Below are 27,537 nucleotides of genomic sequence, written 5' to 3' on the forward strand. Positions count from 1 at the left end.
TGAGACAGGCACCATCATCACAAGGAAGATACAAATAGCAACATACCATTCCAAAGACACATTCCTATCTAACAGATTTTATCTCCACACACTTCTGAACTCCACGCTTCCAATCAAAGATGGGTGGATAGCCTGACTGAGGAAATGCAATAGCATAAATAAACAAACAAACAAACAAACAAACAGACTTCCACAAAGGCAAAGACTCACCTCGATAAAATATAGCTCCCATCAGTTGGGTTAATTAAGATTAACACACAAGTCATTGGGAACCCCCAAAGTAGACAAGAGGTAATTTACCAAGGAAAGACAAAGACAAGGGTGGCATTCATTCAAAGTCGTCCATTAACCGCACGGGAGGGCTGTGGCCCCTTCTTAACACTGCAGTTGTCACAGCCGATTACCAAAATGGCATGTGACCAAACAACTCACAAAGGGCACACCACAACTTGTTTGCACAAAGAAAATACGCAAGTGCCCGTCGTCATGTCTGTTACCATCACTACTAAACACCGACACACGTGAAGGGTTTTTACTGGTGTACATAGAGTTTCCACAGCAACGATAACCTCCCAGGCAGTCAGACCCTCAGAGTAAACCCTACCCTGACTCACAGGGGAGAAGAGGCTCACTCAACATGAGGCTGTACTCCGGGTGTTCAGGCAGCAATTGTGCGAAATCTCTTTTGGCTGGAAAAGCCCCCTGTCCTTACCTCCAGGGTCATGGTCACAGTGCTGACAGCCACTTTTATTTCACCATCTGACAGCTCCTTTAGATCTTTCAGAATTGTTTGTTCAATACTTAAACCTGTGGACAGCAAGAGATTAAAAGAAAAAAAAACAATTTATACTTGGGATCTGTTAAAAAATACATGTTGGGGGTTATTTAAAGAGTTTATTCTACTAAGCTCAATGCTTTATATTATTACTTCTATCTGTAATAAACACACTCTAAGTCAGAAACAACGTCTGTGGCAGTATCTACATCGAGTAAGATGCAGGGAGGAAATAGAATTTACCCCTCACCATGCCAAAGTCGGCTCTTAATGGCAGGACACTTACAGAGGGGTGGCGGGATAAAGGAAGAAATGGAAGACGAAGTAGCCAGGGACTAGCAAGGAGCAAAGGCAAGGGATCTAGGACTAGAGAAAAGAATCTGTCAGGGTCTGACCTCACAGCAAGAGTGCAGGAGGAAAGGCGTGCACAGCCTTAGTTAGTTTCCTTCCTTTTCTGCCCTCACTGCTCTTCCCATTGGCCAAACAGAAGTCAGAGAGGAGAGAGCCTGCAACAGGACACACTGGGGCACCAGCCTCCAGAGGCCGAGACCAGGCTGGCTGGGGAAGGGATGAGCAGTCTTACCATATAAAATAGCCAAGTAATAGCCTCAAAAGTCCCAATTTAGGTGGTCCTCTATAATTTTATAATTGCCAGTATAATTTTATAAAACCTTATATATGTAGCTCATAAAACTATCATAATTGAACAAGGCGCCCTGTTGAACATCTCACATTCCAGCACTTGGGAGGCACAGGCAGGCAGAGTTTTAGGGGTTCGAGGCCAGTTTGGAAGAGTGTTCCAGGCAAGCAAGTCAGGTTGCATAGGGCCAGCCTGTCTTACACAAATAAAAGCTGTTTTAATTGACCTGGCCACCCCTGTAATAATCTCTGGCAGTAAGTGTTACTCAAGCCCTTCCCTGATGGCAGGAACAATCTGAACCGGCAAAGCTGTTGAGAACTCTAGTCGGCTGACTGAAGGATTTCCGTGAACTCTATCGCAGGCAAACAAGAACGGGTATGTCTTAAAGTTTAACTGGCCTTCTCTATGGAAAGATTCACTACAGAGCCCTGGAAAGCACAGGCCTTCTTTCTGGATGCTTAGGAAGACAGTCCACTGCCCACCCTGCCAGTCACGCTGTCCATCACAGCCGCATGGGGACACATTCTCATTTGACTCAGAGTGAACTGTGACTTGTTTTGATTTCTGGAGCACATCGTCACAAGAGCAGTTTGGGTGGCTCAGGGAATGAATGAAGCCAAGCACCACTGTGCCGCTGTGCATAGACACGTAACGACACGCGTGCACAGGAACTCGTCGACGTGGCAGGTGCTGGCAAGGCCCCGCCAACTTCCCTAACCTCTTTCTAATCTCATTTTGGCCAGCATCATACTCCACTGGCCAGCTGAGGTCTTTGCTGACCACTAGAGCCAACTTTGGAGGATTCACTCTCCACTGGGCTAGGGAGTCCTTACTATTTCAGTGGTCTGCCGATTTAACAACTGAACCTACTTAACAGCACTTCGTCTGTTTCTGTGGTATTGAAGCATCGACCATGACTAACTCCACACTGTTAACCCAATATTAGCCAACTCACAAGATTCCAAAAAGTTAACCACCAGGCCTTAGGTTCAAGATGGCCTGTGCCCATCCACCTCTGCACTCTACAGGAGACCACCCTAAGGTTCGGATTTAACTTTTTCCCAGAGTTCCCTTGCGAGCTCTGGTCTCCTACAGGGCTTCCTTGCCCGCTAAAGCACTTGAGAGACTCCTCAGACAAACTGCTTTGCCTCAAGGGAACTCCAAAGTAGGGGAGAAAACTTGGTAATTTAGTATTTTCTCCTTAAAGGTGGGCCTTCTGGGTTTAGTTAGCTTCTACCCAGCTCACTTGACATGGCTATGTGCCCTGGATGATGGGAGAGCAAAGAAGTATGTCTGGGGTTCGGTGTTCTCATCTGGAAAGTGGGGTGTCATGAGGCTTCAGGAAGATCATCCTTGCAGAGTGAGACTATCAGAACCTTGAGGAGATTCAGCGCTCACTGAAACACAGCTGTTTATTATTAACAACATTTGATCCGGATAATCCGATAATCCACTGTCCCACGAAAGCCGAGATTTAGAGCACTATTTCATTGGCTTAGCCGCCTTCTCTCCCTTCCTTCTAAATGAAATCAGAATTCTGAAAGCCAATTGTGTTTGGCATTGCTCCAGCAATGTTCTCAAAACAATTTATTCAACAGGTACTATATGTATTAGCACTTGGATTTGCTAAACACCCAGGCAGAAACCTGGGCAAGGGGTTCCAACACAAGATGGCCACTCCCAGACCAACAGCACAAACCCAGCAGCCCCTCCACAGGCACAGAGAAAGAGGGAGGGAAGTGCAAGCATGCTCAGATTGACCTCCTGGTAATACTCCTGGGGCGAGCCACCCCTCCTGGAAGCCATGGGAGCTAGGACAACCACTCACCCTGAGCACTGAGCTGGGTCTCCTGCAGCACGCTGATAATGTCATCTCTGGGAGGCAGGTTGGGAAACTGTTCTTCCAGGATGGAGAGAATGTCCTCCTGCTTCTCCGGGAGCTCGGGGTCCATGCTCATCCACTTGAACAGGATGCTGCCTGGAAAGGATGGGTATAAATGCTCTTGAGCTCCCTCTCCATCAGCCAAGATAGGAGCAGTGAAATTCAAGTTCTCATGCTGCGGGTACTGACCTCAATGGCCAGACTGCTCCCTACTCCCCAGGGCATGGAGTTTGGGAAGAAAGAGCAATACATCCCCACACGAGCACGGAAAAGGAGACAGCCTTGGTTTTAAATGATTTCAAACAGAAATTAATGACAAACTATTCAAAAATTTCGTCAATTCTATCCCCTTTAAGGGGACAGAGACTAATATTCCAACTTTCCATGCTACTGATTTTACATATTAATTTACTTCTTTTCATAACCAAATGATTGTACAACCCCACAGTACACAGCTACACGGTCTGACTGCCTGGCTACCCTGAAGGCTGTTTCTAGCCTTTCAGGTACCATACACAGCTCTGAAGTAATTTACAGTTATCGAAGGATACAGTCTCACAGGCTGGCTCTAAACTTCAGGCTGAGGTTGCTAATTTGACACTCTGGTTTTAGTGGGAAATGTTAAAAATTTAGCCAAAGAGCTAGAGGCGGGTAATAAAAAACCTGTCTTCCTGTCTGTATTCATGCTCTAAGAACAATGGGGGTCTCCACAGAGGTTTAAATAGGAGAAGCACCCTCTTACTTACACTGCGTATTTTTGTAGTCTGCCTACCATGTGGAGAACAAAATAGGAAAGGAACGCCAGGGAGCGTGGCTGGTTTTATTTCCTTTTGTGTGTTTGCAACATCTTACCGTGAAGAAAATGGGACAGATTTAGTAGAAACAACCAAGTAAAAGTAGAGGGTGACCAAAGAGATTCTGAGCAGATTTGGGGGTCTAAAATCTAAAGGACAAAAATGATTTCCCGTTTGTTTTTAAGGCAAACACAAATCCAAATTTTACAAAAGATGTTCACCAACTCCTGGATCTGGTAGACCAGCTGAACAAGAACCAAGTTCTGTGCACAGAAACAATCCTGTATGTTTGTATGTGACTGTATCAGAGAGCCCCTGGCAGCATCTTAGGAACAAGGATGGTGGACGCGCAGAGCGGAGACCCAGCGTTCCAGCTGCTTCCCCGTCCAAGCAATTGCTAATTCAGAAGTTGCAGCCACTGGACAGAGAAGCCTGTGAACCCCAAAGTCTCATAAGGCCTTGCAGAAAGCCTCAGGGAGAAGGAGTTTTAGTCATCTGGGTTTTGACATGGGAGGCCTAAGGAGTTACCAATCTAACTAGCCGCTCAATGTTGTAAACAGAGTTTGTGGGAACATGGCCATCTCTGCTAATTTACGTATTGTTTATAGACCATATATATGAGGGCAGACTTAAGTGTTTCAACAGAACCTGAAATATGTGCTTGCTGGCCCTCTTTGGGAAAGATTTGCCATCTGCTGCCAAGGAGAAAAATAAAACAAAAACAGAACATTTTTCGTGTGCTGCAAGCCCTGCTTAGAGTCAGCTTAAACAGACCGTTCTGGTCTCTGCCAATCTTCCAGCTCCTCTGAGGTGTGAAAGTTAAGTCCACTCCAGAAAAAAGAACTCACCATTCCCTTATCGACTTGATGCTGTCTATAAGTAACGCTCAGCCATCACTCAAAAGCTACTAGATATAAGGGACCTAAAAACACGTGAGTGGAAACGAGTGTGTGGGGGGATCTCCTGAGGAGACAAATGGAACAGAGTCAGAGGGACTGAGGGGAAACTAGCTGGAGGATTAGAATCTACCACCAATACAGGGGAAAATTTACAGCCTGGTTTTAATGACTGAGTTTAGTAACCCCAAAAGGTTTTCCACAGTGGTTCAGATGTGACAAGGAACTGAAAACCAAGTCAGAAAATATCTGTTCTAAAGCATGAAGGAAAAAAAAGCGGCCAAAACTACAGAGAAAAGTTTAAGGACCTAAGAACACTGGGCTGGTTTCAATGTGTGTGACAGCTTCTGCTAGGAAAGGGAAAGAGAAGTGTAACATTTAAGAAATCTACAAACCAAAACCATGAGTAACATAAGGTAAAACAGCTGTAGGCAGTAAAACTGTAACAATTACATGGACGAAGATTAAATCGGTGAGAGAGAAAACACACTCCAAACAAAAAAAATGCAGCGGAAACAGAACTGGGTTTCTCAGTTAAAAGAGTGGATATAGGAAGAGGACGGAACCAGGTCTTCAAAATGCACACATGTCGTCCCCATCCTAGAGCCGGATAGTGGATGGAAACATGGCTGAATCCAGACCTTTGTAGGGAAAAGATGGAAGTATGTCACAAGAAATCCTACTCTAAAATAATCAAGAAGGCAAAAGACCATGATTTCAGACAGAAGCAAAACCCAATGCCAGTAAGAACATTCTGATGCTCTAAGTCTGTGGTCAGCGTGAGTCAACACTCCCCGGGGGACCGGCATCTCAGTCACTTTAAAGTATATGGAATTAAGCACACCGCAATAGCGATGAGTTGCAGAAGGGGCTAGGGAGAGAGGAGAGAGGAATGGGGAGGAGGGAGGAGGGAAAAGGGGGGAGGAAAGAAGAGAATGGGAAAAGGAGAGGAAGGGGAAGAAGAGAGAGATGGGAGGGGGAGAATAAAAACCACCTTTCTTCTTCTAAGATGTCTGCAAAAGCCTTAAAGACCCTACTAGTGATATGTCAATGGTAAGTAAATTTAGGAATTTCATGCATCTAAGACCAATAACACAAAACTGTATCTATATAATCAATCGCAAAAAATTAAAAACCAAGTTTTAAAAATGTAATGGCATCCAAACATGAAATACTTAAAAATATCTTTCATAAATACTGGATTGGTATGGTCAGATTAAGAATCCACTTTGTTTTGATTTGAAGATTTCTTTATTAATGTTTAATTTTGGTAAGATGCATAAGGTTGTAGTACAATAATAAAACTTATTACCGTGGTAGAATCTAAGCATATACTTCCACATTGTTAAGTATCCTGCATGCTTTGTATGTGTCGTTCATTTCTAAATGACTAAGAACAAGCATTATAAAGTGGTGAATAAGTCCCATAAGAAACAGTGAGGATAATTGTGTAATGGTATGTTTTTATGGAAGTATTTTAAGAGTCAAAGTATTTTTTTTCAAATTCTACAAAAGTAAGGTAGCATTTTTTACATGTTTGCGTAACCCCCCTGGTATTGGGCTTAACAGAAACCAGCTGGATTTTCAGATCTGTTTTCATGCTCTTCATAGTGCAGAGTTATCTCGATGGAAGAATATAAGGGAAGTCTCCACACCGGTGGGCAGATAGGAAGAAACAAAGGGCACTTTAATATTTTCTATAGACAACTGTGGACCTGTCATGTGGCTGAGAGTCTTGATTATAAAACACATAGAAGAGAAAGGCGATGTTTAAAATTAGTCTCAAAGATACTGCATTAAACAAAACCCCACAGCATGGCTCACTGAAAAAGCCTCCTGTCCCTGGCTGAGTCAGTCTGATTCCTGTCCCTGGCTGAGTCAGTCTGACTTGACAGAAGCAAGGACATGGCCTAACAAGGACAGGGAATCCTATTCAGGCAGATGTACCCCACAGCCTGAGTTATCGTTACTGGACAATAAGGGCTACAGACCTGCTTAATCCCAGGACTCTTTTGGAGACTTTCCGCTCCACAACAGAATCGTATTTATTTATGTTAGGTTTTAAAACTTTATTACTTAAAGACTTGCAAATAAATAAAAACATCAAACACCCAAATTAACCAGACCCAAAGTCTGTACAACTCCACAAATTTCTATGCAGTTAGAATAGGTATTACGGAGGTGATCTGAAGCCAATTTTTATTCTAGTTCAAATTTTGTCTTGGAATTTGTTTTGTTTTGGTGGTGGGTAAGTACATAAAATATATCTAATACTGAAAGGATAAAATTTAATTTGAAGCTCCTCTACCTCTGTTCTGAATGCCCAGAAATACATTTAGTAATTGTATAATTTTGCTAAGCATTGGTATCACGATACATAGTAACCAAAGACACCTGTCAGCACATTAGAACCTGTTCCTAATGAGTATTCACTTAACTTCTAGCTAATTCTGAGGACAGAAACAATCCATAAACCTGTACCCAAAAGTATCCCAGTTATTCACAGGCTGATAAGGGGGGATAGGATTAATAGTAGGCAACAAAGAAAACAATTGTAATAAAATATAACAAATGTTTTATTTCTGTAGAAAAAAATCAACTGTAATATGCTTTGCTCAAAAGAATGGGGATGTAAAAGCCCTCTTGCTGATAGCAATTGTGGCATGCTAATATTGCACACTCCCTAAGCAACTGCAGCATGCTAACACTGCATACTATCTAAGCAACTGCAGCATGCTAATACTGCATACTATCTAAGCAGCTGCAGCATGCTAATACTACACATTCCATAAGCAACTGCAGCATGCTAACCCTACAGCGCCAGAAATTGGGAAACAGTCAGCATGGGAGACTGGAGTTGTCTACATGACAAAGTCCTAACAGAAAAGAAAAAGAAGGAGGGGCTTAAATCTCTCTTGTGTTTACCTGGGATTGATTTTTTTTATATATATACTGAAAAAAAATATTTAAGAATCAATAACAAAGGTGGGCAGAGAAGGAGAAGAGAAAGGAGAGGAAAAGATATACTCTGTAATTCCCATCTTTATCTAGAAAGGCACAATAGTAAGCATATTATTTGTTTACAATTCTTGCAAATTTAGAACATCTAAATGTAAGAGAAAGGCTACCCTTGTGTGGCTGAAAAAGTAACATCAGAATTGAACAGTTACTTCGATTTTCTAGGAAAAAGTAGAATTTCTATTTCCTACCCCAAGCCTCTTCTGGAACACTGCAGGCAACAGAATGCCCTTGGCTGTCCTAACCATTTGTAAGTGGGATGATTCACCCTTCGGGCAAGAGAGGAAGAAAAAAACCCACCTTGGCTCTGTTTTGTTTCCCCGTTTGACCTCCTTAAAAGGACCATTTTGAAGCTGTTAATCCAGTCTACCAAAATAGCAAGCAACTAGTCTTTGTTAAAGGTCAGCTGGGGTTGCCGGTAGAATAGAGCCGACTTCTGAGGACCTGGGCAAGGCTCTCCACTTTGTCCTAGGCTAAAGGAGAGAGCTGCTGTTTGCTCGAGTCTTCAACTTAAGGCTTCTATCAAGGCCTTATACCCACAAACATGAAGGACTGTTTGGGCAAAGAGTGGACCTGATGGAAGCATGCTGGGAAATCAGTGGCTGCTGAAGCCTCACTGCCAAATGGTTCCTGAAAACACACATGCGCGCACCCCCCCCACACACACACACACTCAATATGATGATTCAGCAATTTAATGGATTTTAAAGTTGGCAGCCATCCTCTAGAATCCATCTCTGAGGAAATAAAACAGCACAGGTTGAGCAGTCTGGTGGGTTTGTAACTGGGTTTGGCACAAACCCAGAACATGACCATAAAATGTGACTACTAGGTATGTTCACATAGGCCATGTTTGAAAATAATAATAATAAAAGACTCTTCCAGAGAGGAAGGGAGAGAGAAGTAAGAAAAGGAGATAAAGGGAAAAGAAAAAAAAAGAACCGTACAATAAAAACAAAGACAAAAGGAGACACATTTCCAAGAACCAAGGTCCATGATTTTTACCATCATGACGGCTGTGTCTTTCTCTACATGTAATTTCTTACCCAACTAATTCAAAATAATACTTCATAAGTGGATGCCTTTCTGGATGAACTAGATGTTAACAATTCATGCCCTGAAATTACTGTTTCAAATGAAGACAAGAGGCAGCGGCCGAGAAGCACCCGTCTAAGGACCTGCATTCTCTTCTCTGCCTGCAGCTACTGGGGTGCAGACAGGAAGAAAAGCTCTTCCTACTGCAGCACAACTCAGGAGAATGAAAGTTTTCCCCCAGCTCAAGGCCAAGTGCCAGAGAGAGAAGCTTATGCAAAAGGCCCAGTGATGGACAGTGAGGAAACTTGTGGACAAAGAAACTGAGCTAGCAGGGGAACTACAGGGGGCACTAGCATGGTGACGACAGCGGGGGGTGGGGGGGGTTGGGGGTGGTGGGGGTGGTGGATATACAGAGCTAACTGCAATTTGCAAGACTGGATGCAAGAAAAGCCAGCAACCTCCATACCTACTCAGGTGATGCTTCAAAAGGGGGGAGTTTTTTTTCCCCTCCTCTGGCTCTTCAGTGGCACCTTACTTGAATTAAATACTGCACGGGGGCAGCAAACATGAGGAAGAACCAAACCACTTGGCAGCCTTCACTTTGAGTGCAGGCACTCTGGGAAATACAGCTTCATCTGGGTGAAGAAGCTGACTCAGGAGATATGTGTTGTTCTAAACCACTGTAAAGAAGCAAATGGATGCTGGCACCGGGGAAGACCAGATGGACAGGCTCATTAGAAGAAGGAACTAAAGTGTCTACTGCGGTGTTGTAATTTTAAAATAAAATAAATTAAACTGAAATTATCTCAAGATGACTAAATACTCTACCAACCTTGAAACACTGTTGGTTGCGCTGGCTTACTTGTTAGCACATATCCCTAATTGTCCTTGGGGCCAAAAAGCTACCATGGCAAGGAAAACGGAGAAACATAAGGAGCTCTGGTCTACGATGACAGCAGGACAGGTATGCGAACAACCACTGAACAATACCCATAGCAATCAGGTAGTATAGTATATTGCAAGCAGTTTGATAACCCATTGCAGTAGTACGTTTTTGGACTGAGAATATCACATATGATTGAATCTGAATATGGATTTTTGTGTTGAGAGAGGCACCAGCAGATACAGAGGAGTGGACACAGTGAGAGCAGCCAAGTACCTTTCTGAGAGGACTGATGGGGAAGAAAAGACAACTTTTAAAATTAGTTTGTTCCTTTTGAAGAACAAAGGAACTAAGAGAGTCAGGTAGGTACTCTTGAGAACAGAGATCCATAGCTAAACACCGTACCCAACTCTATAACAATGTGAATTTCTCCAGAAGTCACACTTCTGTCTCATTTGCTTCAAAAAGCTCATATCTAAAGTTTGGAAGAGAACACTGTAGCCACAGCCCCAAGTGTTGTATGATATCCTGATCTGATTCTCTCCTCCACTGTTCTTTCTCTTCATCTTGACTCTGTTACTGTTTTATTATATTACATGCTTTTTGGAAAGCTACTTCAAATATTCTGTTCAAGAAGGATTTGAATGACAAAATCAATAATTCATAGATAACTGGTCTACGAAAGCACACACCGTGTTTAGAGTGTGTGCTGTATGGGGTCCATTGATGTAAAGCACGCAATCACACAAAACCCATGTGGACCAATCTGGGGTACATACACAGGGCTGGCTAAAATATAAAGAAAAGCTAAGATGTAAATGTCATGAAATGAAAATGCTGGCTGTCTCCAGATAGGAGTGAGCTGTAGGCATGAGAAGGAGGCAATGTCTTCATGTTCCTCCTCTTTAGCTGGGTATAAATCAAAGGGCATTTCTTTCCTGATAATTTACTAAGCTGCATATTTACATTTTATAGACATGGTTTTGTATTCTTTTCTTTGCACTATGCTTCAAAAGGATTAAAATTATATATATACTATATATATGTATATATATATAATCTTAAAAGTTATACATATAATGACAATTGATGAAAACAAAAGCAAGTCAGTCATTGCTAAATAATGAAATAAATCCCCCTAGGATTTCTACAAGCTAAAAAAAGATAATAGAGGGGTATTAGTGGAAGAAACACTGTCCATATTCTAGGCAGTAAGGACACTATAGGGATGGCCATAACAGCAGGCCATTTTAGCATCAGACACTACCACAACCATGACGTCATGAAAAGAGAGAGTGTATAAACACTATTTTAAACATTTTGTCAAAAGATTTCCTGGGAGCATGGGGACCATGGGAAACGGTTGAAGGGGAGGGGAGAGACAGGGAGGGGAGCAGAGAAAAATGTAGATTCAATAAAATCAATTAAAAAATTGTCTAAATCTTTATTGAAAATAGATTTTTTTTTCATTCAAAATATGTTGATTATGGTTTACCCTCCCCTAACTCCTTCTAGGTCCTCCTTACTTCCCAAACCCACCCAAATCCATTTTTGAAAAGTTCATCCCACAGAGTTTTACGATGTGCCAGAAGTATAGGCACCAGCGTAGCAGGTAGGGTAGTGGACACAGAGTACAAGGTCCTTTCATTCCCCCCATGAAGTTGACATTCTGCAGGGACAGGTAGAAGAGTACCAGACAGATAGGAACAAGCACTGTACAGGGGCATCTGAGTGTGAGTCCTCCAGAAAGGAAAAGTTGGGAATATCTAAACAAACCAACCAACCAACCAACAATAACAAAAAACTTCAGGGGTCAGGGGCACAATTCATGAGAAGATGGATGCTTGAAGGGACGGAGGAAAGCTATGCTATTCACAAGCTTTGAGGGCTTGAATTCTGAATATGATGACTTGTAGCGGGGAACTTGTCCCCATCTTTTACATATGAACATATGGACTGAAATTTGTTTACCCTCCCCCGAGTTGGCTGAGAAGCACATAGTCTTCTCAGAGAGTGGAAGGACATTTTCTTTGCTCACCTGAAATCCACTTGTCACTACACAGATACAACTTGGTGTGACAGGATCTGGGTGTAATCATGTGTGTGAGAAGCAAAAGGCAAATTCATATAGTATTCAAGTCACTATAAATTTAGAATTTATAATCTGCTAAGTCTCAGGCATAAGTATATAGTCTTGTGACATCTAAGAGAGCTATATCTATAACTTCTCATGGCCAAACATGGCATAAAAATTTTGTATTTAATTTTCTTTTGTATTTTTAAGATGTAGAAGAGCACATAGAAAACGTGTCTAAAATGTGTCATGATGTAAGAAATGCTCTTGTACATTGTAAATATTGTTACACATATTGGTTTAATAAAGCACTGATTGGCCAATAGCCAGTTAAGAAGTATAGGTGGGGCAAACAGACAAGGAGAATTCTGAGAAGAGGAAAGGCAGAGATGCAGTTGCCAACCAAAAGCAGAGGAAGCAAGGTGTGTATACCTTACTGAGAAAAGGTACCAAGTCGTGTGACTAAACATAGATACAAATTATGGGTTAATTTCAGTTGTAAGAGCTAGTTAATAATAAGCCTTAGCTAAGAGACCAAACAGTTTATAATTAATAAAAGCCTCTGTGTTTTTCTTTAGGACTGAATGGCTGTGGGACTGGGTGGGCACAGAAATTTCCATCTACAGTGTCAAGTTCACATGAAAGTAACTTCACAGTTGCTAATGAAGACTGTTTTGAAAGATTGAAGTTTCTATTGCAAATTAAAGGATGCTAACACTGCTTAGAGGAAGACAGAAAACAAGTCCCTTATACTTGATGTTACATGTAATTAGAGAACTATGAAATCTAAGTTTGACTTCAGGGAACAGAGCAAACTTTAACTCAACTTCTTTCTCATATAACTAAAGATCCAAGAGCTTTACAAAATTCATCTCTTTCTCCCAAATATGAGAAAGTCATTTGATTCTGAAGACAGAACCCGGACCTCTGAGGCATCTCTTCAAGGACAGGTTAGCTGGTTCACCATCCTTTAGCTCCCTCTGTATGGACATGTTCCACCTCATCTCCATATACATGCACACAGGCAGCACACACATGCACCATGGCCACAAAGTTCTACTAAACATTCTGAAGGGACAACCAGAAGAGACAAATAGTCCCTTCTAGTTCTCCAAATCTGAGCATCATCATTGTCATCGTTAGCAGTCGCAGCAGCATAAACAAGCTACATCATTGTGTATTGCAGTTCCGTGTTATTTTGCTGCTTGTAAAACCTCATGAAGATGAGTTGTGCTACGTCTTCCCACTAAATAATGTGTGTACTGGACTTTTAAAACAACTGCTCAGTCTCTAAGATACTCAAACAACATGCTCTCTAGTGCTTGTCTGAACACAATAGAATTGCCACACAGCTTTCCCTGAGCTGAGATTCTTGATTGTTTTTATCTTGTCTGCCTTACTACAAAGAAAAAACCCACTTTCTTGGGTTAGCTGAAGGTACCATTACAAGGACAGCATTGGTACAGACATCCATCGTCACCACAATATTTATGACCAGTTTCCAGGGGCCATTAGTTCTAGAACTTTTAGAGGAATGGGTGTAACTCCTGGACTTTCCCCCTCTAAATTATAGTATAAAGTGAGGCAGAAAAAGAAAGTCCTTGGAAGCGTTGAGCCAGCCTGTCCTCATCTGTCCTGTTTTCTGTTCCGTCAGACTGTCTCCTGACTGACTGCTGTAGAAAACATTTTGAGGATAATTTGTGCCTACTAGGTCTAAAGTGAATTGCAGAAAGAAAAGAAAGCTTTATACAAAAACAAAAATATTTTTGCAAGTCCCATATGCAAAAGTAACTGAATGGCCTGGGCTCATTTTGAAGAGCCAAGGTTGATGGACACGTTCTAATGTGAGGACCAGTATTGGTAGCAGTGGGCTCAAGCAATGGAGAAGAGTAGTATATGGTAATTCCCCAGCGTCGGTAGGAGGCTGAGTTCAGGATTCACATGGACACAAAAGTCTGTGGGTCCCTCTAGACTCATGTGGATAATGTAGTGTTTGTTTGCATCATGTCAAATCCTCAGATGTATTTCATACACCATACTTTGTAATACTTAATACCACAATACTTAATAACCCCTTGCATTACTTAGGAATACAATAGAGAAATGTCAATTGTTATGGTGATTTTTTTGTCGAATAACAATGAGAGATGCTTTTACTATGGTTGATACAAACAGTTTAAAGTGATTTGTTTTTCGGGTTGGTTGAGTTCATGAGATGGAGACCATGGATACAGAGGGTTCACTGGGACAGTACCACACAGCAGTGTCCCATGTTAAAAACAGATGTGAAAGATGAGCTGGAGGACCATGTATCATGTCATCGAAACAAAAGTTGGATGTTTTGCCTTGCAGGCAGGATTCTGTGTGGTAAGCATGCATAAGTATTGGGGATACTCCATGGCCACAGGAACAGGGAATTCTGATCCACACTCACACTGTCCTAGGCAGGAAGCTCCTTTGGAAGCTATTAACAGCCAGAGGAGGGGCTCTCTCTCCAACTAGGATACAGCAGCCCCATTTAACATTCTCATCTAGTGAAACAGCACAGACCCTTGTGCCTGTTTCTAACTGCACATTTTTAATATTCAATATAATGCTACTCTTTAACAAACTCTTTACTCCCTGCCTCTCTGATGGAGCTTCCCGGGGTCTTTAAAGGGATTGTTAACCCAAGAATGGATCGCACTATTTCTGCATGAACAGGCCCAGAACCAGCCCATTAAGCCTCCCGTCTTGACTCTGGCAGCGCCAGCCTCACCTCTGAGGAGATGCGCCAGCTGCTGGGTGATGAGCTCGGGGGCCTCGTGCAGGAGCTCCTTCAGCACCAGCGAGGAGGAAGACTCCGGGAACCCCAGCTCGGCATCGCTCTGCTCACCGGGGTTAATGACTCTGACAACTGCGGCTTCCAAACTTCTGTCCTCGCTGTAAATTAAACGGAGAGGAAAGGAAAGAGATAAGGCATGTTTTCTCACGTGGGGGATAATTCAGTCTCTACTTAAACATGAATAATAATTTCCTCTAAATGGCCCCAAACATAAATTCTCATGACTGTGAAGAATAGGTCCTGGAGAGTGGGCTAAGACACCTGCAGAGCAAGCGTCAGGACCTGAGTTCAGAGCTCCAGTACCCATGGAAATGCCTGACCATAACTCCTTGCTGTGGTCACACCAGGACCACAAGTGGGTGGGTGAACAGGGAGCAGCTGAGACTTGCTGGTCAGGTGGTCTAGCCAATCAGAGAGCACCCGTTTCAGTGATTGGCCTTCCCTCAGAAGATGAGGTAGGGAGGAAGACTTCTGACATGGATATCTGGCCTGTATGAATTTGCGGTCCTTGGCATGGGTGCTGGTGCACACACTCACACACACACATCATCCCATACACACATACACACACATAGTCATACACACTCATACACTCATGCATATACACATGCACACACACAATCATACACACACTCTCACACACACAAACATACGAAACACTCATGTACACACACAATCACTGACACACACTCAGACACAGCCATACATACACACACAATCACTCACACACAGAGATACACACAGATTCACAATCACACACACTCTCTCATACAAACTCTCTCACACAAACACACACACACACACGTGCGCGTGCGTGCATGCGTGCAGCAGAGGGGTAAACAGGATCTTATTCTTGTGTCTCCTCACGTGCTGTTTCCCTTCATCCCTGTCCCCAGGATTCCTAGAGTATTTCATATGTTCACAGAAGCTATGATTCAGAAACACTGTAGCTGTGTTCAGACCCTATGAGATGGGTTCTAGTAAGATCTTTCTTTTATAAATGGGGAAACTGAGGCACAGTGGGGCTACGGACAGTGTTCATGGTCAGGTGACCAGAGTGTGGAGCAGGTGGCTTTTAACTTACTAGTACCTGCTCAGAACAGTCACCGAAGCTCAGAAGAAAAAAAAAACAAAACAAAACACCACTATGCCTGTGATGGCGTCACCATGACTTTTAAAAACTCAAACTTTTAATTAGCTAATTAATACTTTTTAATTTTTGGAGTGCTGAAGATCAACCTCAGGGCCTTTGCATGCTAGGCAAGTGTTCTGTCACTGGCCCATCCCCTACCCCTCACCTACTTCATACATGTGATAGAGGTGAGTTTTCTCAAAGCAGACGGATAACAGATAAAACTACAGTTTTTTTTTTTTTGACTCTTCAAAAACAAACGAGCAACAGTGAAGAAAGTTAGCTTTTTACTTTTGTGGAATATTCCGTTTCATAAACAACCGCAAGCCCAGAGCTTATAACCTCAGTCAAAGACAAGCCTAACGTTTTCCAAGTTAAGGGGTGACAAAGCTCTCCCCCAATCTGTGTTGTCGTGTTCTCTTTGCTCGTGCCTGGTACATGTGTTGCCTTGAAAAAGTTGGCCATGACTTTAGCCCAGTGTGTGAAAACTAGGAGCACCCAGGCTGTCTGTGGTTTGGGGACTAAGTTTCCTGCAAGGTTCACATGTGCAGGAAGGATGGCGTCCCTGGTGGAAACACTGGATGATGCTGAGGGCTTTTAGAGGCGAGGCCTGGCTCAATCCTTAAACCACTGGAGACGAGACTGGGTGATTCTGGTTTTTAGCTTCTGCCTTGATCCAAGGTGTGGCTGTTTCGTTCTTCTTGCTGTTGATGTACCGTCCTCACCAAAGCCCCCTCTGGTGACCTGAGCTGAGAGTTGACACTCCAGGGCCATGAGAAAGATAAACCTCTTCTGACTGTCTAGGTGGCTGTGTCAGGTACATCATTATTGTGATGGGAAGCTGGAAAATACAACTGACAGCTGAAGGCAGTCCAAACGCTCACCCAAAACTTCCAGCCTCTTCTCAACAGATGCTTGACAAATATTATTCAGAAGAATGTCATTTGCCTCAAACAGCATAGGGATGAAAGTAGACCATAGACTGTTTTCTAAACACTTTATAACATTTGTATAACTGATGCTGCCTCGGTATACTTTAATTCATATGCAAGTATGTGTCCTAAAAACTGGTTACATTTAAAAATTATTAAATATGAAGGTCTTATTTCAAGTATTCTAAGGTCAAGGTTGGTTAGTGATGGTCATGAAAAATAGGTAAATGGTCAAAGGGTAAAGAAGGAGCACTTCAAACTCTAGGGTTAGCTGATGCCCTTCAGTCAACAGAGTGGCTCACAGAGGCCTCTCTGCAGCCACCTGTAGGGAGGGACTCTGCTTACTCCTGAAAGCACACAGAGAAACCAGGTTCTCATCTGAGCTCCCCACTGAGTGTACATGGCTCCTCAGGCAAAGCCATCAATGACACCGGGCTCTGCATTTCCCGTCTGTGGCATGGGGTGACTGAACGACTTGAGTTGTCAACAGCCTGTCCTTCTTTTACCATAAAAATGGAAAACCAGCAACACGTGGCCCATTTCCCAGCTTCTCCCCTTTCTCTATGAGATTTCTGTAGAACCTTTCTGCTTTATCTGGTTTCAATTTTTGTTACTTATTTTTAACGTCAATACATGGGATTATTGGGACACTGTAAGGAAATATTATTTTGGTAAATTTTACAAGAGCATTCTACTTAAACATGTTTGCAATCTCAAAGTAAAAATGAAGAACTGACATAAACCAAATTTTGTTATTAAAGAAAAAATCACTCTTTCCCATAAAGCCCCTTCCTTTCTTTCTTTTTCTCTCTTTTAAACAACAATAAGGAGACATTAATAATGGTGACAGCTGAGAGGAAACCTGCACTCGGGACAAATGTGCAGAGCTTCCCAGTGAGTCTTACCTCCCCAGGGCGTTGCTGCCCACGAGCGTTATTGACAGCTTTCCTTCATCGTTCAGCTCATGCAGGTTAATTTCATCACGGAATATGTGGAATGATTCAGAGATGTTCAGCTCTTCTAAAATGAACCTCGTCTCTGTGAAGTAGCTGAATTCGGTCCTTGGGATGTTCAGCACTGGCAAGCAGAGGACCCCGGGTGGACTGACCTACCGAAGGAGAAGCTAATTCAACCACCGGAAACAGCCATTTCTCCTCCAGCGCGAAGCAAAAGGCGAAAGGGAGCCGAAGTCTTTGGGCCATAACTAAGCCATGTGACATTCAAAACGAATCTCCCTGAGCCCAATCACAGAGCACTTCCCACTAGTAAGTAGGCCCTGGTGTTATATTTCTAAATTAACATTACGCTATTTACTTCTCTCTGTGTGTGCGTGTGCGCGCACGCCACAGCACGCATGTGGAGGTCAGAGGGTAACTCGCACGTGCCGGTTCTCCCCTCGCACCACGTAGGTCCTGGGAAAGGTGATCAGGTCTGGCAGCAAGGATGTTTATCTGTTGAACCATTTCACCAGCACAGCCAGGATGAATTGACAAAATAATTAATTGGGGACAGACTCAGGTGACACAAGAAGGCAGATCTGTCCCTATCGAATTAGATTGCAACCTGGTTTTAATCAACTGTTCAAGTCTGCTACAGTTAAATCTTCTGCTTCCTCGGGGTCATCAGGAAAACTCTGTGCTTACATATGGTTTGTGACATTCAGTTATGACATTTAAAAAATTTATTTATTTTTATTTTACATACATTGGTGTTTTGCCTGCATGTATGTCTATGTGAGGACGCTGGATTCCCTGGAACGGGAGTTGTGAGCTGCCATGTAGGTGCTGGAAGTTGAATCCAGGTCTTCTGATGAGCAGCCAGTGCTCTTAACTGCTGAGTCACCTCTCCAGTCCTGACTGTGACATTTTTAAAATGCAAAACACTTGGGAGTCAGGTTTAGCACACATACTAATAGGTTATAATCTCTACTGAACTCATACATTGTATTATTTTATATATTATATATTGTTATATACAAAGACTTATGTTCATAAAACTCTTACATAAAATATTTGCGGTGACCATATGGGGAGAAAAAGAAAGAGAATTTCAGATTCACAATAAATTTATTCATCTATATGAATTTTAAAGTAAAGTATTTTAAAAATTACTTTAAGGGCTTGGTGACACTTTATTTCTGAATAATTAATAGCCTTTATTCTCGAGTCCCCATGGCTCCGTCACAAGCATGTGTTTATTACACAGTTCAACACCCCAGTGTCTGTCTCCCCTTTAAACATTAAAGAGGCAGGGTTGTTTTGTTCTACTGTGTATTCCAAAACATAAAACAATCAGGCAGCAGTAGACATTTAACAAATATTTCCTGAATTAAATAAGTGAACCAGACGCTGCTGTTGTACACAAAACACAAAATCTTCTCCACTGAATGGATTTTCCTTGCTCTGTAATGCTAATACTGAATGCCACTTGCATAACCATCACTAGTGACTGGTGTAGAGCACATTACTCTTCCTAACTGACCGTTGTATCGAACTCCTGCCAACGCAGTCGAGGAGAATACACGAATCAGAGTGTGTGTCCCAAGCTGTCCATGCAGGACTTATTCTGCAGGTGGGACCAGCAACTAGATGCCAGCCACAGCCCCTGCTTGATGAATTGGAGAAAGCCACTCTCCTTTCTGAGCCTTCACTTTCTGTTTCTGTCACACGGTATCGGCCTATGTTCTCCTCACCAGAGCATGCGAAGCCACAGAGCCCTGAGAGACTGAGTATAGTTCTCAGGAAAACTCTATAGAGGCACAGTCCGCAGACAGCAGGCAAGACCTGCCACGCTAAGACAACAGCACCGTATCTTAGTTGGGTTTTCTATTGCTGTGATAAAACAGAATAGCTGAAAGCAACTTGGGGAGGAAAGGGTTTATTTCATCTTACAGATTGTAGTTCATCATCCAGGATTCAGGGCAGGAGCTGATGCAGAAGCCCTGGAGGAGTGCTGCTTACTGGCTTCCTCCACCTGCTTTCTTATACGGCACAGGACAACCTGCCCAGAGGCCACACTGCTCTGCCCTATGAGCCCAGCCTTCCCCCATCTATCATTAAACAAGAAAATCCCCTGTAGACTTGCTGACAGGCAATCTGAAGAGAGGCATTTTCTCAGTGGACGCTCCTCTCCCCAGCTAACTGTAGCTTATATCAAGTTGACAAAAACCAACCAAACAACAAACAAACAAACAAAAAACCAACCAAGACACATGAAAACAACAAGGTCCCCAGAATGTGACTTTAGTAAAGTCACATTTGTTTCTAGGCTTAGTTAAAAGTCTCCAAAGGAAGGGAGGGTCTATCAGTCTGTTTTCCTTTATCTATCTACCGACCGATCATCTATCTTTTATCACTCACAATTTTTCTACCTCCTTTTCGCATGATGCATCCTCATGCACGACCCTACAACTATAGTTGGTGATGTTATTATTATTATACACCCTCTTTAAACTGCACATCGCTGGTGGTCTTAGAGTCAATCCAGCTCCGTCACCTGGATGAGCAGTGGCGAACAAGGGTTGTTTAATACCCACATCTCAACTGAGACACATTCGTCTTCTCAGGCCAATTGCTCTTCCTTGTAAACTTCAACAACTTGTAAGACACATTTGCTGCAGAGCCCACATGTAGAGATGAGACTACGTTACCCATCATTTTCCCCAGCTGCCCTAAAGCAGTGCCGGCCACCCACGGCTCATTCTGGAAGACTAGGTTTTACGTGAATTTAAATCGCTCCAGATCAGCTATGCATAGTGTCAGGGGATCCAGATCCAAACAAAATCGAAATAAAATAAACCAGACTCTGGAAAATTAAAAATTCCGTGAACCTTCTGGAAATAGTACCCAAACATTCAGAACATATATCTGAGGGGTTTCAGGCAATAAATCCCATTATGATGGGCTGACGGAGTTTAGAGATGGGAAGTGGATGAGTCTGTTTCACAGAGCCAAGAGATTCTCCCTCAAGGGACATCTTCATCAGGGCTAACAGGCAACAACTAAGACTTCCAGAACCTAGACTGAGCATGTCATACCCTGTTTCTGGTCTCTGGCTTCATGTACTGCCCATATGTGTTGTTCTGAATGTTTTTTTTTTATTCCCAAAGGCACAGTTACATAGTGCATGATAAAGGAAAGAAAGAGGCCCCGAATCCTGCTTTTTATTGTTTCTCTAAATTCTCATAAAAGCAACCAGCTACTATGCTGTTTGAAATGCTTTTGAGAAGAAAACAGTAAGACACAAGCAGAATAATGTTTAACATACAGGAGATGCTCAATAAATGCCTGTTGCTTGCTGGATTTTTAATATTTTTTATCTATAATATACGTGAACATGAGAAACTAAGTTAGTGACTCTTTTTCCCATATTTATTCTTAAAAGACACATAATTCAGGTACAAAGGATATAATAATCCCTTTCTCCTCACCTTGTCCAGAAAGTATGCATATGTGAAGGCAGAAATGAGAGAATCTAAGTCACATGACTTAGGTCCAATAACGGCATGGACTTTCTCCAACTGTTTACTTCGATCCTGCAACCAATAAAAAGAAAAATCACAATTTTACTTGCTTCCAACCAATATAAAGTGGAAAATCTTCAGTGTTTTTTGAAAAAGTATGGTTGTCTATACTCATAAACAATGGCAGAAAATAATATATTTATCACAAAATTATATAAAAACTATGTATTATGTTAACATGTTCAAGAAAAAAATAATTTACCTCTATTAAGGCTACCTATGGGGTCTCCAACCATTCTGGGAGACCCATCTGCACATATAGGTTTATACACACACATATGCAATACACACATACACCAAAACATGACCGTCTACAGATTAACTTCCTTTGAACTCTTTCTCTGAGCACTACTTTCTCAGTAAGAGACCATGTTGCTGTGAAGGCTGGTGGCCCCGAGTGCTATGAATGTCTCCCCATATAAGACATGCTTCTTAGTTTAAGAAACAATGTAACTTTTTCTCATATCTCTCCCAGGCCAGGTAGTCAAACAGATATTTGGAAAGGCTTGATTTTTTTTTTTTTGCATTCTGTCTTGGATGCCAAAAATATTCTATCTATATTGTCCTAGCTTTTGGTAAATGAAAGCTTTTTCTCATTCAGAAAGAGGAATGTGATTTCCATCATTGGTCTAAAAGTCCAAATTCCATTGCTTCTTTCAAAGTGTATATATTCACCTCTCTAGAAAAGAACACATACTTTTCTGTCATTTGTTTGTTTGCTTTTGGAGTTTAATCAACAGCTATTTAAACTCTTGTATAGAAAGCTGACATTCCTTTGAAATATCAAGACCCTAAGTGCTTCTAGAAAACACCTTAACAAATTGCCTGGCACACAAAATATAAAATAAATTTATATCTTTTCTTTTCTTTCTTTTCCCAGGCTGGCCTCAGCCTCACTCTGTTGCTGATGGAGGAGAACCTCTGATCTTCCTGCATCCCCTCTCCAGGTGTTGGGTTTACAGCAAGCTCCACCACGCTGGCTAGCAATCAGTATCTTCACAGTGTGAGGGCAGTGGCCCCTGAGTTTACATCAATCGCTTTTCACCACGAATTTCCATCTCCCTGTTTAAGACCCACTAGGCAGCCACAGATTGTGGATTTGCCCCAAACGGCAGGAATGCTCGGGACTGCTCAACAGCAAACACTTAGGGTTCCTTCATGTGCAGACAAAAACAAAATATCATAGCATACCTAATAACCTAGCAGGTATCTTGCAAATGAACTGGACAGTTTTCTTATCATTTGTGTAGAACTGGTGATATCAAAGTCAGAAACAAATTATTAAAAATTACTAAACAATCTCAAAGATTTGGCCCAAGCACCAAGATGAAGTAAATGTTTTTGAATTATTTTACTATTTTACATGAGACAATGTTCAGGGAAGTGTGAATACATTCTGAGTATATTTATCCCCCATCTACTCTCCTCCCCTCCCCTTTCATGTCCTTCCCCTTCCCACTAGTCCCCTTTGTCTCCCCAGACAGTTCCTCTTCTACCTCCATCCCATCTGGACACAGACAATTTTATGAATCAATAAAAGATGAAGAAAATCTTGAAGGAGGTTGGGTAGAGTCCATCACAGAGAAAAGTGGCAGAGAGATTTTCCATAAGTCATGCCCATGTCATGACACTGCTAAATTAAAACAGACTCACAGTTTCAATTTCTTTGATATTTATTTTTTTAAGCAAACAACATATTTAGGGTGTCAAACAAAGTCTAAAGATGATTTCAAGCTCCCTCTCCCATTACTACCTAGTCTAGCTCTCATGCCCCACCCCCCTTTTCCAGCTTCTAACCGTGCAAATGCACAGCTGACTCTCAGAACTGAACATCCTCTCAGGGGGTTAGTGCAGGTTTAGATCTCAAGGTCAAGACAACCAATATTCTAGAAGCACCTAAATAAATTTAGGGAAATAGAATTCCAGCCCATTACAACATGAGCAAGTGTATTACGATATCACATTCCTGTAATGCTGCTCTTCCGAGAAGCTCAAAGGTCTGAGGAGACATTACCTCACTTCTCCCATATCTTATGAGACAGGCAATAGGAAGATCGACAATGCTTTTTACAGGTCAGAGGAGCCTGCGATGGGGCCAAGCTCGTTTCTAGACTCTACAGCCTGACACCATGAGAGCTGACCCCTGCCCCATCTAACCACTTCATAATGCCTTAATGACTCTGAGCCCACTCGAGTGGACATGGCACCACAGGAAAAGAGAAAGAGCTAAATACGCACACTAAGTACAGAGACGCTGCAGACACTGGGGACATTGACACAACTGCTTACCTATCTCTTATCTAGGCTTCATCACTCCCAACATAGCTCTGTGTCCAACCCTCAACTTACACAAAAGAAGGTGTGCAGGGCATAGCAATAGCTCCGTGTTGATGCATTTCCAGAGACAACCGCAATTATTACTTTAGAAAAGAAAGGAGCTATATAATGAGGCTTGGGACTCCAAAGGATACTAGCCCAGTTCTCACAAGACAGGACCCTTCTACAATAATCATGGTCTATGTCTTCTTTATTGAAAGAGACAAATGACACATTCTCTTTGAGGTCAGAGCTGTGGCAGACTCTGGTGAAAACCCCTGAGAACTCCCGTGGTGCTGCATGCCTCTTTCTGCATACTCTCTCATTTCTCCCCTGGCTACTCCTCTCCCCTGGCTACTCCTCTCTCCTGGCTACTCCTCTCTCCTGGCTACTCCTCTCCCCTGGCTACTCTTCTCCCTGCGTATCACATTATTTCATTGTCATGGTCTCTTCTGATGCCATTCATCATTACGATGGCTACCTCAGTGGTCAGCTTGACAGGATCTAAATTCAGGTAGGAGTCAAGCCCCTGGGCATGTCCAATTGCGCGCTTCTATTATTAATAGATTGTTTTGATTGAGGGCTGTACCATTGCATGGCCTGAAGGTCCTGGACTAAACAAGGACTGAGTGAGCTGAGCTCCAGCCCTCGTCTCTCTGTTCTTTCCGACTTGGGATGACCAGTCGAACCTCGAGCTTCTGCCCCCACAGTTTCTCCACTGTGAAGGGCTTAGTCTGGCACTGGGAATAAAACACACCCTTCCTTGGCTTGCTTTTGGCAATTATGCTTTCATGGGCAACCAGGGTAACTAACACATCACCCATCTGCTAACCCAGCTAGTGCCACAGTGCCTAAGCTCCAGCACTTTCTTCCCGCGCCATGCTCCAGTGTAAGAGAAGAGCTTTGCAGAAACGATGGCCCCTTGAGCTGAGTGTGTTGGAGCTGATGAACTCAATAATGAGATAATGGGAAGTGTGAGCACTGCTCGAAGATTAAGAGTGTGCTTAGGTGAGGTTCTTGGAAACTCTGATGTTTGAGGAAAGATGTGAACCCAGGGAGCGGAGCCTAAAGATACCACAGGCCATGGGAAGGATATATGCAAAGATCCTGAGGTTAGAAAGGGTCCAACATACTCAGCAACTGACAAGTACATGGATTGCCTAAACATGATTTTATTAAGTCAGCAATGAACCGCTCTGGCACGTAAATGCCCCCCCCCCATGGTACACAAGTACAACAAGTGTAAGAAATCTCGAGACAAAGACTTACTGTTAATACCCAAGCCTCATACAGACAGAACAGCCATAATTAGATGAATTGGGTACTGCCAGCTCTACCATTGAAATGCGCTTCCGAGTGCACTGTCAGTGATTTCCCATAGTTAATGCAGGAAAACACCGAACTCACCAGTATTTCAGACCACAGTTTGAATATGCTTTCAATTTCAAAATACAAATTATATATATATATATATCGATAAAATGAGACTTTTATCGAAGTTAACTTCCTAGCTCTTCTTAAAAGCCAACAAAATACTCGCACATTCAGACAAAGCACTCATACACACAAAATTTTAAAATACTATATGCTAAATAGGATCTTTGGCTCACTAGCTGCCTGCTCTGGATTCAAATGATAGAAAATACTAAAGCTTGGCATAGTGGCACACATGTGTAATGCTAGAAAATCGGGAGGCTGAGACAGGAGAATCACAACTTTGAAGCTATGCTAAATCTCACTGTGAGATTCTATGATGGTTAATCATTGTCAACTAGACTAGATTAAGAATTGCCATGGAAACACTTCTGGGTGTGTCTATTAGGGTAGTCTGAGAAAAGTGTTACTCACTGTGAATGTGGCCAATACCAATCCCTGGGTTAGGGTCCTGAGCTGAACGAAAAGAGGAGACCTGAGCATGCATGTGACCAGCTGCTGCAGGCTCCTGCTGCTATGCCCTCTCTGCCGTGCTGGGCGGGACCCTCGAGCTGTCAATCAGAAAGCTTCCTCTATACTTGCTCTTGTCACAGCAATGAAAAAGGAACTAATTATCTCAAAAAATATTTAAGAATAAATTTCCAAAAACGAAATTAAAAAGTAATAAGAGACTAAGAGATTATAATTAGTTTCTTCTTAAAGTGCACGTCAGGTTGTGGGACAAAGCAAAAGCATTTGACAGAACAAGCAAGCACAGGACACAAGCATATGACATTCAGTGTTCCCATAAATGTCATAATTTAATTGGTGACCTAATTAGGAAAGAACCAAGGGCTTTCAGTGGTTAGGACTGAAAAGGAACATGAGGTAATATAAGCCCGATAGGACCAAAATAGCCAATTCAGATAAATTTATGTTACCGGTAGCCTCTGCCCTCATCACTACTAATTCCAAACTCTTGAGGCTAAGGAAACTGGGCTAAAATGATGTTCTGAATCCTTACAGGAGCCAACGAGGGAAGGACCAGGCTGGGAACACATTTTCACACATTCAGCAGCAGAACTAGTAACAGCTGGATGCGCCCAGTGGACTACAGAGCGGGAGGTGTTTTTACAACGAACAGTGAAAGGAAGATATGAGTCGCTGACATTGATTGGCTACAGATAAGAGGGGTGGGACGATGTAAAGCACAAAGCATTTACGAACAGTATAGTTTATAAGAAAAGTTGTGGCTATAGTCCAAATACTTAAGGCTAAACTCAAGGTATAGCCTTGCTGGTCAGCCATGCAGGGATTTATTTTAAGTCAGGGCCTGAATAAAAACATTTAGGAGTGTGAAACTGTGTTTTTGTTGGTTTGGTCTGAAGCCGTTTATTTATTAACTTTCTTCATCTCTCCCTCTCCTGCATGCCTTTGAAGTGACTTTGGGACGCGTGAGAGTCTTTTTTTTTTTTTTTTTTTTTTTTCAGTTTTCATTTTATTGCATGTGTATGTATATATTTCTTTGATTTTAGTCCAGTAGAGCAAATCAAATGCTTTCTCGCAACATTCCAAAAATGCTATTACAAAATTCTTTTAAAATTTCTCTAATTTAAAATCACTTGGTTGAGTTTGAAATACATCTAGATATTATTTTGGTTGACACTAAATTATGTTTTTAACTAGTTACAGGAAAAAGTATACCTTTTGGTATTTATTTCTTGATTGACTTTGTTTAAGTTACATGTTTTCCCCATTTCCCTTCTTTTCTCCCCTCTCCCCTCCTACCCTTCCCACTCTGCTCCCCACACTCCCGATTTGCTCAGGAGATCTTGTCTTTTACTCCTTTCTAGGCAGTTCCATGTATTTCTCTCTTAGGGTCTTCTTTGTTGTCTAGGTTTTCTGGGGTTGTGTCCTGTGGGCTGGTTATTCTTCACTTTATGTCTAAAAGCCACTTATGAGTACTTATTATATTAGGTCTTTCTGGGTCTGGGTTACCTCGCTCAGGATGGTTTTTTTCCTAGTTCTGTCCACTTACATGCAAATTTTAGGGTGTCATTTTTACTGCTGAGTTGTACTCCATTGTGTAAATGGACCACATTTTCTATCCATTCTTTAGCTGAGGGGCATCAAGTTGTTTCCAGGTTCTGGCTATTACAAATAATGCTGCTATGAACATAGTTGAGCAAATGTCAGTGTGCTATGATTGAGCAATACCCAAGAGTGGTATTGCTGGGTCTTTTTTTTTTTTATTTAAATTTATTTATTTATTAAGGATTTCTGCCTCGTCCCCACAACCGCTTCCCATTTCCCTCCCCCTCCCCCGATCAATTCCCCCTCCCTCATCTGCTCGAAGAGCAATCAGGGTTCCCTGACCTGTGGGAAGCCCAAGGACTGCCCA

The 27,537-nt window shown here is 42.3% G+C and overlaps 1 protein-coding gene across 1 annotated transcript in view; it reads right to left on the minus strand.

Moving 5' to 3' along the window:
• LOC121454718 (protein prune homolog 2-like) overlaps positions 1-27,537 on the minus strand; it is a 158,120-nt gene that overhangs the window by 98,504 nt on the left and 32,079 nt on the right. The window contains exons 2-6 of the mRNA XM_041662152.1: positions 21,315-21,419; positions 17,791-17,993; positions 14,756-14,919; positions 3,244-3,393; positions 713-807 (exon numbers count right to left, since the gene is read on the minus strand). Coding sequence (XP_041518086.1) covers positions 713-807; positions 3,244-3,393; positions 14,756-14,919; positions 17,791-17,993; positions 21,315-21,419 — 717 coding nt within the window. The remainder of the gene's footprint in view (positions 1-712; positions 808-3,243; positions 3,394-14,755; positions 14,920-17,790; positions 17,994-21,314; positions 21,420-27,537) is intronic.

This window comes from Microtus oregoni, unplaced genomic scaffold, assembly GCF_018167655.1.
Source record: "Microtus oregoni isolate MIOR12 unplaced genomic scaffold, Mior012 000012F_ref0000307, whole genome shotgun sequence".
NCBI lineage: Eukaryota > Metazoa > Chordata > Mammalia > Rodentia > Cricetidae > Microtus > Microtus oregoni.